Source organism: Branchiostoma floridae, chromosome 18 (genome assembly GCF_000003815.2).
Source record: "Branchiostoma floridae strain S238N-H82 chromosome 18, Bfl_VNyyK, whole genome shotgun sequence".
NCBI lineage: Eukaryota > Metazoa > Chordata > Leptocardii > Amphioxiformes > Branchiostomatidae > Branchiostoma > Branchiostoma floridae.
The window spans coordinates 16,229,363-16,243,699 of NC_049996.1; the positions used below are offsets into that span (position 1 = coordinate 16,229,363).

The 14,337-nt window shown below is 41.0% G+C and overlaps 1 protein-coding gene across 5 annotated transcripts in view; it reads right to left on the bottom strand.

Moving 5' to 3' along the window:
• LOC118405359 (MAGUK p55 subfamily member 6-like) overlaps positions 1–14,337 on the bottom strand; it is a 35,902-nt gene that overhangs the window by 3,450 nt on the left and 18,115 nt on the right. For 2 of the 5 annotated variants that reach the window (XM_035804816.1, XM_035804814.1), the window contains 5 exons: positions 13,232–13,343; positions 11,110–11,175; positions 10,547–10,708; positions 5,775–5,977; positions 4,882–5,010 (listed from right to left, as the gene is read on the bottom strand). In XM_035804816.1, the coding sequence (XP_035660709.1) occupies positions 4,882–5,010; positions 5,775–5,977; positions 10,547–10,708; positions 11,110–11,175; positions 13,232–13,343 (672 nt within the window). Of the gene's footprint in view, positions 1–4,881; positions 5,011–5,774; positions 5,978–9,760; positions 9,794–10,546; positions 10,709–11,109; positions 11,176–13,225; positions 13,344–14,337 lie in introns of all 5 variants that reach the window. The other 3 variants (XM_035804815.1, XM_035804813.1, XM_035804812.1) reach the window with 2 other exon arrangements.

Below are 14,337 nucleotides of genomic sequence, written 5' to 3' on the forward strand. Positions count from 1 at the left end.
TTCAGGGAAGAGAAAAACGAAGCTGGAAACATGAACACAGCTGAGAGTATGCAGAGCAAGATGACATCATGACGTACCAAGGGGATGGGCTGGGCCCGGGTCTCTGTAGCCGTGGTGACGGCCTAGGGGTCAAGGGTTGGGGGTCAACAATGGAGGGGACAATGTTGGAGGGGGTGCACAGAAATGACAAAGGTAATGTTCATTTGTGATATGTTGAAACGAACATCACTGATGGAAATAAGCAATCAAAATCAACAAAGAAAGAAGAAAAGGGAAAGAGTTCTGTAGTGAGATGTTTTCGTGAGTTGTGCTCAGATTTAATGTTTATTTGTGATCTGCTAAAACGAACGCAGCTGATCAATGGAAATAGGCAAAATCAACAAAGAAAAAAGTTGCCATAAAACCACGAGTTAGGCAGATGTTTCTGTGAGTTGTGTTCAGATTTACCTTGACTTTAGGGTGTTTCTGTAGGCAGTTGGATGATGTCATGTTATCAAGCAGAAAAAGTGAATAAGAGCTGATAAGCAGATTTAAGCAGCAACAAGACAGTAAAAAAACTACATAAATATGGCAGAAAACAAAGCAGAAATCACTGGTGTCACTAATGAAAGATAACACAAGTTATTTGAAAGGTTGTTTCCAAAATCATAACCAGTTGCTTGAGTGTTTGCTAGTTGGCGCATCTTGTTACCTGGATGTCTATCCTTCATCCACATAAAGCAGAAATCAGACTCATTGAGAAGGAGGGTTATAATAGGAGAGATATTACAGCCATACAAACTCATTACCAGCGATATTGATATATTCATAAGATAACCCACATCGCCAGCGGCTTCCCCCTGGTTGGAATCCTGGTACATCGTGGGTAGTGGTGCATGATGGGTCACCAGTAATGGGGCATGTTGGGAAGGATTGTGGATCACAGATTTGTCCAGGTATGGGAGCAGGGAATTGTGGGAATGAGAGAGTTGGAGGCAGTGTTACATGGGATTCCCAGGTCATATAATATTCCAAGGTCATATCATATTCCAAGGTCATATCATATTCCAAGGTCATATAATATCCCAAGGTCATATAATATTTCAAGGTCATGCAAGACTCCAAGGTCATGTAAGATTCCAAAGTTATGTATGATTCCAAGGTTATGTGTGATTCCAAGGTTATGTGTGGGGTTGTGAGAAAAACAAAACAAGAACAACAATATGTTCATAACTGTGGTGGAATTCGTTCAGTGTAAAACTAAAAGATTCAGACAAAGGATCAGACAGGATCCACGGTTGACAAATAAAACAAACAAGACAAACAGAAAATCACAGGAGCCCCGTGTGGTTTTTACCCTGTGTGAGCTGACGGATTGCTGACGCTCCATTCTCGCCTGAGAAGGGGAAACGGTACAAATTACAGCTTACCCACTTTAACGCTCAGAACAGGACTTAACTGTTCTACTGTCCATGCAGTGGAGGCCAAGGAAGTAGAAAATGGACAACAAAATCATGCAAAAGTGGAAAAAAAATCACACGGAAGTGGACAACAAAATCGTACAGACAACAATTTTGTACAGAAGACAGCAAAATCATACAGAAGTGGACGCGTCAACAAAATTGTACAGAAAACACAAAGGAATCTGCTTACAATTGAAGTACAGATAGAAAAATGAAGGCATCACTTTTTTTAATGACAAAACGAAAGAAGAAAGAGAAGAAAAAAGAAGACGTTGCCGGACCCACCCTCTGGATGAGGTTGGAAGGTTCCCCCTTATCAGGAACAGGTGTTCCTTCCTTTTCCTGGGGATAAAAACCTTCTTAAGACATCTTCAAGTCATACCAACATCTCTCAATGGAGTCGCAAAGTCTTAAGGGCCCAGGTCAAAGGTCATCATAATGTAAGCATTACAGCTTGAGCTCAGAGATAGAGAGATGAGTGAATTTGAAAAAAGAAGTTGAAATAAAAAACAGAAGGATAAAAATCTAAGAAAGGCACTAAAACCTAAGGAAATAACCAAGAACCTTTTTCTCAATGAACGACTGTCGATCCTCATTAATTTCCTTCTGAGCCTGGAAACAAAGAAAAGGTAAAAAGAAAAGAAAATTTCGGACTTCAGAAACTGTCAGGTTTCCACTAAAAATGTCTTTAATGATGCAAGAATCAAATGCCCTCTGGTGAACATCTACATCAGTATGAAAATTTCTCTTTGATTAAGTACACAGAACATATATTTTTGACAAAGAAAGAACAGTAATAGACAAGGGAGAAAAATAATTAAATATGTAAAAAAACACAGGAGAGTTGACAGGATATCATGACAATTTGATTGATTGATTGATTGATTGATTGCTATATTGACCGACCCTGTGTATGAGATTTCCCATGGTTTTCTCCTCTTCGTGATTGTTTCCCTCGTCCTCCTCCTAGAGTGGATTCACAAGGGACACAGTATACTACTCGTGACCCAACAGCTCAATGCAAGGCAAGTGTGAGAAATGCTTAAGTCAGACTAGGAAAATCATCCAAGAAAAATATCTACTCTGGCGTTTATTTTTGTTAGAGACTGGGATGAAGCATTCGTTAATGTACCACCACCATAATTCCATTAACTTTGAGATGATAACTATTCGACTGGCTTTTAGTAAAAGTTTCTCTAATGCCAGTTCAGCCATAATGGGAAAACACTGTAAAAACTGACACACAAGAGAGCGTGCCAAGTACATGCTCTTAACAAGATACTGGCATGCTCCCAAATTCTTTTCTTGATTTGCCACTTTGGATATTTTCATCAATCACATGTTAAAACATGCTATTCCAGTATGAAACTACAGATTGCATCAATTTGCCATGGCAACGGCTGAAACACCCAAAATTTCTGCACCTGTTTTTTCCTCTCCATAAAACTCTGTCTGTCCTGTGAGATCTCCAGGTGGGCCTAAGGTCAGGGGTCAAAGGGTAGGTCATGTGTATGGTTGTCAAGGGCACAAGAAGGTAGAGGACAACATGTGAAAGCGGAATAAATATTAGGTTGGTCAAAAAAGAAATGAAGTTATAAAATGGAATCAGAGAAAGAGCAACACAAAAGACATACATTTATACTTTGGACAATATCTAATAAATAATACATGTATTTAAGACAGCAGAAAGACATTTTTACCCTTTTCATTAGCGCTGATCCTTCATCCTATTAAATGTAGAAGTTCAACAAAGGAAAACAACATTGAACAAACTGGACACAGAAATTTACATAGGAGACAATTGAGCAGAAACATACATGAGACACAATCAAACAGAAACGTAGATTGGAGACATTTCAAGCAATATCAGCAAAATCATGACAGTAATAAACGGCATAAAATGTAGAGTAACAGGACAAGAAACTTGCAATCAGAGTCGACAAAAGGAAACAACAATGAAACAGAAATATCCGACCGTCTCTTCTGAACCCTCTCTGTCCACCGTCAGTGCCTGATGGGGAGGTCAGATGGCAAAGGGCAAGGGTCAAATGGCAAAGGACAAGGGTCAAATGGTTGGGATAATGTATACAGGGCATGTGACATAAGAACATCAATTCAAGTCTCATGTTAAGTACTAGCAATATAAAATAAATCAGAAATCCTGGGAAAAGTAAAAAATAAAATGACCCAAAACATCTACAGACATCAGACCTTCTTCAGTTTAGCCACAGGGGCTATCTCCTTTTCCTGGCTCTTTTCTTCCCTCCGTCCCTCAAATGTAAACTCGGTAGCTCTTTTGGTTGGATGGGGCTAGAGAGAGTTTACATATAGATACACATGTCCAACAACAAAGGCTAAATCTAGTGTCCGTCATATCAAGGGTTAAAACAGTGCATGGTTAGATGCAGTACTGTAGTTGAACACTAGGTGGCGCTCATGTTACATTAGGTAAGGGTGTGGGAAAAAGTTATGTTATCAGGCCAGTTGCACATCTCTGACTTTTGTATCAGTCATAATGATTTATTCTTCAAACATGGACATATGCAGTACCGCCTACAATACAAGCACAAGGAGGTGCTCATGCTACATGTGGAGTTGTAGGAGTTGATGAGGACAGAAAGACAGTTGCACAGCAATACACAAATATTACATGTAATATCATTCATTCAGTATAAACATGAACATCTGCAGTACCACCTGCTTACACAAGGAGATGCACATGCTACATGAAACACTCTGTCGAGAAAAATGTACAAAATGAAAAACAGTTTGTATTGTCAAAGGCCAGTTGCACAGCTGTCATCAAATCATCATCCATCCAACAGTCAACATGGATAGGTGCAGTACCCCAGACAAACACAAGGAGGCGCTCATGCTACATGAAAACCCCAGTCGTGTTATCAGCAGGCCAGTTTGGCAGTTCTATTGTTCCTATCATTCCTATCTCATCATCCATTCAACATTCAAAGTAGCTGGGACAGTACATGTACCTGGGTCAACATGACACAATTTCTTTTATACAGCATTTATCTCAAAATTCACATCCCAACATTGCTATCATGACAGTTTTCATAATTAATAGCCCGCTCCATAAGCATAAGCATGCTTCTATGTTTGTTTGTTTGTTTGTTTGTTTGTTTATTACCGTGAGAGTTTTGGTGGTCGCCCCCTCGGCATGCTTGTTTGTTTGTTTGTTTGTTTATTACCGTGAGAGTTTTGGTGGTCGCCCCCTCGGTATGCTTGTTTGTTTGTTTGTTTATTACCGTGAGAGTTTTGGTGGTCGCCCCCTCGGCATGCTTGTTTGTATGTTTGTTTGTTTATTACCCTCGGCTCGTGCCTGTACATGCATGTTTGTTTGTTTGTTTGTTTGTTTGTTTATTACCGTGAGAGTTTTGGTGGTCGCCCCCTCTGCATGTTTGTTTGTTTGTTTGTTTATTACCGTGAGAGTTTTGGTGGTCGCCCCCTCGGCCCGCGCCTGCTCGTGCATCTCCTTAAGCGTCTCCACGGTCGGCGCCGCGATGAAGACGACGAACGGCATGAACTCTGGTGTCTTCAAGACTTTCAGCGCCTGGAGGGGAGGCAAGTTTCAGACGTCATTGCATACTGGAACACTTTTCCAATATGATTCTTATGTATGACTGAAGGATATAGACTGAAACAAAGCCTAAGAATCTAAAACCTAACCCTAGCTTATATCCGTGGAGAATTGATTTTTTAAGGCATGCACTCCGGCGTCTTCAAGACCTTCAGTGCCTGGAGAGGGGAAAGGAGAGATTCAAACATGGTCAAGGATGAAAAGAATATCAGTAACTTCTCTTTACTGACAAAAGACCAGATGATAAGCAGTGCTTTTGAAACCAAATACAACTTGCCACATGACTCCCATGCAGGCTACAAGCATTTAGCGTCACTGGGTTACCAGAGTTCAGTGACCCCCATGACGCCAGGTTACCAGATTTCAGTAACCCCCATTACGACAGGTTAACAAAGTTCAGTGACCCCCATGCTACTAGAGTAACCCATTTGACCCCAGGTTACCTAGGTTTAGTGACCCCATTCCACCCAGTTTACCAGAGTTCAGTGACCCCAATGACCCCAGGTAACCAGAGTACAGTGACCCCAACGACCCCAGGTTACTTGAGTTTGTTGCCCTACTGACCTGCGGGTTGACGTCCAGGATGCACATCTCGCCGGAGCGCATGACGTTGCATACGGAGTCGAGTTTCGTGCCGTACAGGTTTCCAAAGTTCAGTGACCCCCACACCACCCAGGTTACCAAAGTTTAATGACCCCAATGACCCAAGGTCACCCGGGTTCAGTGACTCTACTGACCTGCGGGTTGACGTCCAGGATGCACATCTTGCCTGAGCGCATGACGTTGCGTACAGAGTCGAGTTTCGTGCCGTACAGGTTTCCCTCGTACTCGCCGGACTCCAGGTACTTGTGGTCGCGGATGTCTTGCTGCATCGCAGTCTTGTCCGCAAAGTAGTAACCTTTGCCGTCCTCCTCGCCTTCACGGGGGGCGCGGGATGTGTCTGAAAGGGAAGGGCAAAGTTAGCAGAGAAACAACAGATTTTACTTTACATGAACAGTTGTCAGGAGCAGGCAGACAGACAGAAGTAGTACCGCTTCCAGTCCTTCTCGGATTCACGAGGTAAGAGGGATGTGTCTACTGGAGGGACAAACAGGGTTACTGGAGAAACAACAGACCTAATATGGTTCTAGAGAACACACACAGACAGACGGACGGACAGACAGATAAAAGAAGTACCCCCTTCCGTCTTCTTTCCGTTCACGCGGCACAATGGCAAGTTAGCGGAGAAACAACAAACAACATGGATCTGGAGCAGATAACGGACAAACAAACAAACAAGTAGAACATCTTCCAGTCTTCCTCGTCTTCACGTGGCAAGCAGGATACATCTTCAGGAGGGTTGGACATGGTTAGTAGAGAAACTATGGACCTGACATGCCTCTGGGGCAGACAGACGATGGACACACAGAAGAAGTATGTCTTCTCGTCTTCTTTGCCTTCCTTGGGACATGTCTGGAAGGTAGGGGCAGAGTTAGCGGAGAATCAAGAGATCTAACATGGTTCTGGAGCAGAGAGACAAACGGATGGACAGACAGACAGACAAAAGTAGTATCCCTTCCCATCTTCATTACCTTCACATGGTGCAACAGACAAAATTCTGGAAGGTAAGGGCAGAGTTAGCGGAGAAACAGCAGGCCTTACATGGTTCTGGAGCTGACAGATGGACGGACTAACTGAAGGACAGACAGACAGACAGACAGAAGAAGTACCCTCTTCCGTCTTCTTTGCCAACAGATGAGGAATTGTGTTTTATGAAAGGTACATAAAAGGAGAAAGAAAACCGACAAAGCAGGACTAAGGCACGATCTAGACACAGTTTTTCCCGATATCTGCGAACTGACAACCTCTCACCGACAGGTCTGGAGCATTCGCCCGATAGCTTGGCAGGGGTCCCTGACAACTTCCGCATGCGTGTAGACTTCTGGAGGTCTCATTAGCATATTAGGGCTCATTAGGCTATATAGCTGTTTATGACTGCAAGCGCCACGGGTGTCCCACCCCCAACGTTCCAGATCCCTCCTGACATCTCCACAGATATCGGTAAAAACTGTGTCTAGATTGGGACTAACTGGGGAAGGCAGACTGAGGTGTTTTTACCACAGAATGCCTGGCACCATGGCAAAAGGACATTTCAATCCAAAAAGCCTCAACTAACCATCCACTAAGACGTGACGAGGATTAAGACCCAAAACGAGACTGAACTGAACCTAGAGAAGACACCACTAAGAAGCACATCAATTCTTGAGAGCAGTTACAAAATGTACATGTAAGACCTTCCATGAAGATGTCAAAGTTTGATACAGAGCAAAACACCACAGTGAAAACAATCTGAATTCAGAGACATATCTCAAAGCTCTCTCAGGATCGCTACAAAGAAACGACTTGAAAGCGACAAATGACTCCATGGGGAGACAACAGTAGAGATTACGATGCCATTCTGGAAACCGTCTTGTAAACTCGAAACATACAACAAAACGAGTTACAACAAAATAAGTCAAAATAAAAATCCCTTGAAGAAACGTTGTTGCACTGTAATTCTAATGAAAACGATTTGTTGATTTTTAACAAAAAGAAAGATGACAAAGTAAGTCAAAACTTCATAACTTCATATATAAAAAAATTCCATTTCTGCTTTTAAGCCTTTAGACTTTGCATGCCTTACAAGAAGTTTCCATGCAAATAAAAGTAAAAAAGTCAATTTCTGCATCGCTGATTTTCGTGTTTTTTCCGTTACCGTCCTGATTTTCGACCACGGTATCTAGCGGCGCTGTCAGTTTCATCCGCAAATCGACTGGCGCAAGACACGTCGAGGTCATCCAAATTACCGAGGCAACCAGCTCCTTGCAGTTGTCAAATGAGATACAAGAACCTACGATACACAGGAATTCACTTGTTACGGAGATGCTGATTGGTTGGAAAACTGTCCTCTAAAACATGAACAAGATACGCCAGTTAGCCAATGGGAGAAAAGACTCATTACTAACAACATTAGTACGTAACACTTCCATTACGGACATACTGATTGGTTCATCTGAGTTCTTCTCAACCAATGAGAAAAAAAGGCCCTGAACTACTTGACAATGTAGAAAACTATAACCCACAACAGATAACAATCTGTGTTTAACACTGTGTTTCTACACCAGTGAAAATAAACAACCCACTCCATCGCAGCAGTCTTAGATAATGACACTTACTCCTCTCCAAAACCATCATCATTGTGCTGTAAACTACATCTGGTATCTAACCATGCAGCACAGCTGACATACGAGACATGCAACGCAGAAAAACTTTAGAACTGAGAAACCAAAGACAAATAGAAATCTTTCACATGTAGAGCAACATCGAATGGTACCAACTAGCACGTGACTTACAAACTGTGAGCACATCCAAGATGTTTAGACAGCAGCTAGTGAAACACATGCGAAGTTCAGCTAATGGTATGTTTCCAAAACCATATCCAGTTGCTTGAGTAACTATTTTTGGCGAATGGTACATGAGGTATTTGATAATTTTGATAAGGCACATGCATTGTTTTTAATGATATGTGAATGACAAGTTTATGTTATGTTGTATATTATGTGTCCACGTGCTATGTGTAATTATTACTAGTACATGTTGCAGACTGTGAAAAGTTGTCAACAACAAAAGGAGTTAATAAACAATAAATGGAGCCCCTACGACCACTGAGGTTACGGGCCGTGAGTGAGTGAGTGATGTAGCACACATTTAACAGCATCTTCAATTTCAGCCAACAGCTTAAAGATTTCACTAGGAAGAAAAAGGACAAGTTGTGGCAATCCTTTTGTCACAATGCCTTATGAAGAATTGTAGCAAATTCCTTGGCAACATCTTCACTGTGAGAAAGGCACATTCTCATCGCTACAGTTGAGCATTGTTTACTACATTGTGGCATTGTCTTCCAGGTGATTGTGGCAAGATAAAAATGTAGTGAAAGGTGTATTGTACGACAAGACATCAGAAGGAGCAAAACAGGACGAAAGAAGAATGTACACATGTATCCTAGAAACATGTATAGATACAGAAAAAAAGGAAAACAGACATTCTAATCTACGGTACAACTTTCTACTCTATAAAGTAATTTTGTGATCAATAACAAAAATGTAGAGAAAGTAACTAAGGAGACAGACATGTTGCTAAGCAGCAATCAGAGCTAACCAATCACAGCACACTGATTTTATGACATCACAGGGCAATCAAGGGAAACCAGAGCAACTGTCAAATCATTGCAAACAAAAAGTAACAAAAATTGGTAGATTGTTGAACTGGTTGTTGGAAGTGGATGATCATGATTAATTATTTTTGCTAATTAGTAGCTGGTTTGATCGTTTGCAAATTGAAACATTTGATTTTGATGATTGGCTTAGTTTTGGGTGACAACAGGGGTTGGTATTGGGGTGGGTTTGTTTCTTCTTTTTTTTAAGGAATAAAAAAAGTGATAAAAATTTTTTTCCCCATTTCTTGTTTGAACTTCCTCTGAGAGGAATTTCTGTCAGACTAATTAGAAAGTTATGCAGAAGCAGCAAATTATATATATTTTTCTGAAACAAATTACTGAAAAGTCTTTTTTTATTTTCCATGAAAAACGATAATCTTCTTCAAAATAAGATTTTGGAAATTGAATGTCTTCCGTCTTGACCGTCGTTCAGAACATGACCCAAGACAAACCCCTGTAGACTAGACAAATGACCTTCATGCGATTGACCTTCGCTGGTTCCTGGGAGGGGCCGAGAAGCATCTAAGGAGAAAACACACTTTAATCAGCTGAGCCATCTTTATATTTTCTCCAGCACCAAATCTTTTCTTTGTTACATTATTTTCACTTCTTTTTGCCAAATTTTCTGCAGCAATGGAGGCATGGTTTTCTGCAGCAGCAATGGTATGGTTTTGAGACATTTCATGCAGCAATGACATGGTTTTGACAGATTCCATGCAGCCATGACATGGTTTTTGCACATCATGCAGCAATGGTTTTGATTGCTTGCAAAAGCATACAAACGGTACAAGCTGTCCATGCAGAGTCGAGAAGTCAGAGATGGTGTTTAACTTTAAAACTCTGCTCTCCACAACACTATCACGTTACTCAGATTCTGTGTTGTGATGTGTGATTGTCACAAATGTTGGGGCTGCACATATACAAATGTAACACAACTGTACATACATGACTCCACATAGTGTACACAAAACTTCCCATCTACATCCCTCACTAGCACTGTAGAGAGGAGAGTAGATGGAGTAGAAATCTCTTATCACAAATACAAAAATCCAACACCTAGTACTTAACAACCATTACCAAAGTGTGCAGGGTGGAAGAATACCTGCAATCAAACCTGCTGAACTATCTACTTAACTTGGTATACAGGTTGTAATCATCATCTAACATAATGTCTGTCATTAACACAAGAAGAGTTATTTCATTATTCAAATATGTGACAAATACTACAAGAGTTACAGGGCATGCTGGGTGGAGCGGTGCATGCTGGGTACGTACGGGGCATGGTGGTTCCGAAGCGCTCGTGGTCGCTGAGAATGAGGCGGTTCTTGAGGCTGCGCCGGCCGACGCCCTGGGCTCCGATCAGAATCAGTGTCTTGCGCTGGAACGGAGGCATCTTGGCGACCTCCTCGTAGATGGGCAGCTCATGTCGGTCAAACTCTGAACAAACAGGGTGATTATAGATGATAAATCAACTCGTCTTTATTAGTCTTGTTAATTTCTTGGAACAGTGGCATCTTGGAAACCTCCTCCTAGATCGGAGTTAATTAATTTAACTCATTAATGACATTGGAGGTGATCAAATCATCAAAGATACCAGAGTTTTGAGCTAAAGATAACGATAATCACAAAATATCCTTTCTTCACAAATAGTACTAAATTAAATTTTAGACACAGACTGTTCACCATATGAACAATGATTCAATTTTACTGCAATTTGCCAAAGGTTCCATCATAAAAATACTTTTACTGGAGAGGAACACACTTTCACTAAGAAATGAAGTTCAACACACTTTCACTAGACAACACTAAGACCTAGGAAGCCTTGAAGTCCGTCTCACCTGCGTTCTTGTCAGACAGGTACATCATCTTCTTCTTCTTCTGCTTGGCCAGAGGACCACACCCAACTGTGGAGGGGGGGGGGGATAAGGTTTGATTGTATCATGAGTATGGCTGAGAAGGCTGTGTAAGGGGTTGGTAGGAACTTCAATCTGTGAATTTATGTCTGTGAAGTTTTTCATAAGAAGTTTGCAGATTTGGTTCAAACTTCAGAGCCTGCTTGAACAAAATGGTTGAACTAGTGATTTTTGTCATAACGGTTTATCACAACAAAGCTGGAATCCTGGATAACCCCTTTCACACCTTTGCAAAACTTGGCCCCAATGTTACTTCATTTCAATCCACAATTAGCTATCTAATAAAAATCACCATGCACATAGAAAAATGACTGTTACTTGATGGTCAGTCGTCTGTAGGCATTTCATAAGAACCAGACATTAGTGGAACAACCAGGTACAAAATATGTCCATTTCTGGGCAAACATTTTGGTCAGATTCCAGTTGGTCCATGGTGCAAATATCTCATAGTTTGGTTCATATGAAGTGCCTACATAGATGACTGGAGACCTAGACTACAGGCATCACTACGTGAGTGTCTGCAGACTTGCCTATAGCATTAAGAGCCACCAATCCCCCCCTTCATGTGACTAGCTCTTGTATTGCCCAACATAAAAAAAAACAATAATAAATAATCATAATAATTACAACACAGGCTAGAGCGCAACAATATTTTTGTTGTTCTCTTGGAACAATTTGTGATTGATTGATTGATTGATTGATTGATTGATTGATTGACAAAGAATCATTGCTAATCAAACACTGGAATACGACTTGTTCTCGATTTTTGAACATTTTTGTTAGAAATTTGTTTGATTGGAGAAATCATAGATTTTTCACCCTAGTCTACAAAACATCAAGAAATGTACACAGTGTCCTCAGATAGTAGTTAACCATCACCAGCATTACAGCAGATATTGTTCAATCTAAACATAGCATGGAGTTCTAGCATCATGATCAGTCAAGATGCCCTTTATTCTTTTTTTCCCACAAAACACCAATGTTGCAGTTAATGCTCCAGTGGCCAATCTGGGGCTTCTGCATTCACTCAGGCAATTTTTTTTTATTTCTTCCGTTTTCACCACTTATTTAGGAATGTTTGCAAGGTTGAGTTCAGCTTGCCGTGAAATCTTTTCATTCATGTAAACTGAACAACATGCCGAAAAACAAACAGGCTAGTTTGCAATCCAAACTTCAACATTTCAGTCTTTCTTTGAAGCAGTCGACAATACACAAGTCTTAGAAGTCAAAGTTCTGCACAAAACAAGTACAGCTCAAGTAACAGTTATGCAATACTTCCTTGCATTTTGTGTTGCAATCCTCTATTTCTGTCTGCAAAGAATGCCATTAATTTATGGCAAACAAGTGATGTTTTGTTAGTGAACAGGTCAGCAAGCCAAAAAAACATGCCTACGATTTTCCTGTATTAAAATTTTCTCTGTCATTTTTGTTATTAACTTTCCTAGTCATGCTATATGCTCAATTGGCACATTCCCTACCTCCACTGCACATGGTACAGTCCTGACTAACAGTGGCTGTACCAAGAACAGGAAGGTTCCATTCTGAGCCAAGGGGTGTTAGTAGGGAAATCATGCAGAGGACAAGTTGCACCAAAGATGGATGGAAAACAAAAATGACAGAAACAGGAACTTCTTTTAATTTCCAAGTCACTAAAGCCCAAACAATTTTTAAGCATAAAATCTTCTATATCTTGTAAAAATAAACGTGACTGAAAATTTGCCAATTTGCTTCAAAACCTAAATGTTATAATCCATCTAGTCAAAGTAAGAACATGTTTGATAATACATTTGATGTACCCATTTTTCTTTCAAAATTAACAAGTTGACAATTTAGAATCTAAAACAAGCTGAATACTGGAATCAAAATTTTTCACCTCTTGAAATTCCTCAGAAATATAATGATTTTCTTTATCTTAAACTGTTTATTCCAAATAAAGAAGATTTTGGAATCTGGAATGAACTTTGTAAAATCAGTTCCTGTTTGTGCTTCTGTTTTGTCCATGTTTGTTGCATCGTTACATTTCCTGACGGGAGGAACTTACGAATACCACTAGGGCGCTCGACGTAGTCATATTCCGGCTTCACGAAGGCCTTCCTCCTTTCCTCGAGCACCTGGCTAGGAATCAGGCCCGCCGGGCCGTTATTCTCCGCGTTTGCCGCCTGGAACGAACCAATCACAAACATGCTTTCATAACGGTGAACCAATCACAGGACTCGAGACATTCACACCCACCTTCCTTGAGAGAGAGAAGCTGCCTGATTGGCTGAAAAGCTGACCAATCAGACAGAGTAATGGCAATATATTTGTCTGACAAGTTTTTCTGTAATGCCTTCATCCAACATGTTTTATGCCTGGACCATTTCTGAACAGGAAACAGATTTCGAAAAATTTTCTCTGAACATTTTCTTTTCTTTTACTTCATGAAATATGCTATGCATAACTATTTTCCAGCAAGTCAAACCTGCACAACTGATCACCTCTACATAAGGACCACCAATCCTGGCCACTGTACCACTTTTTGTGGTCCAATAGAAAATTTTCCACATTGACACAGGCATTAAGTAGTGAATACCTGTCCACATAGACCACTCCTAAGTGGTCTTCTTGGGTAGGTTTGACTGTTTTTGGTTTTGTTTAAAGTCTTTCTGAAAAATGTGGTATAAGGCATAAAGAATGCTGGATAAGGCTTGTTGACATCCATGCCCCTTTCTGAACTCGCAGCCCTGAAAAAAGGCTGAATTTCCGCAGTGATGTCTTGAGCCTGTGAAAGATTTTTAAAAACATGCCCGGTGAGTTTGCGGAAGTGCGTACGTTTGTACCACTTCTTCCTGACGGGTTCCTGGTGCACGTACGCTTTCCTTCGCTCCTCTAGAGTCTGGCTCGGAACCAGCCCTGCCGTAATGGTATGGTCGAGGAGCCGCGCCTGCAACAAACCGGTACACAACCGCATATAGGGTGGTGTGAGCAAAGTTAGAAACCAGCAGTTAGTGGGAATTCCACTTGTGGTCACAACTTGCAAGACAGTGCCGCACTCTGTACTGTTAGAAAGAAAAGCATTCCCCCATTCATCAGGCAGACTGTAGAACCAAATGAGTGAGTTAGTCGAATCTTGTAAACATGCCGACATCCAAACTCTACATGCCAGACAAACCA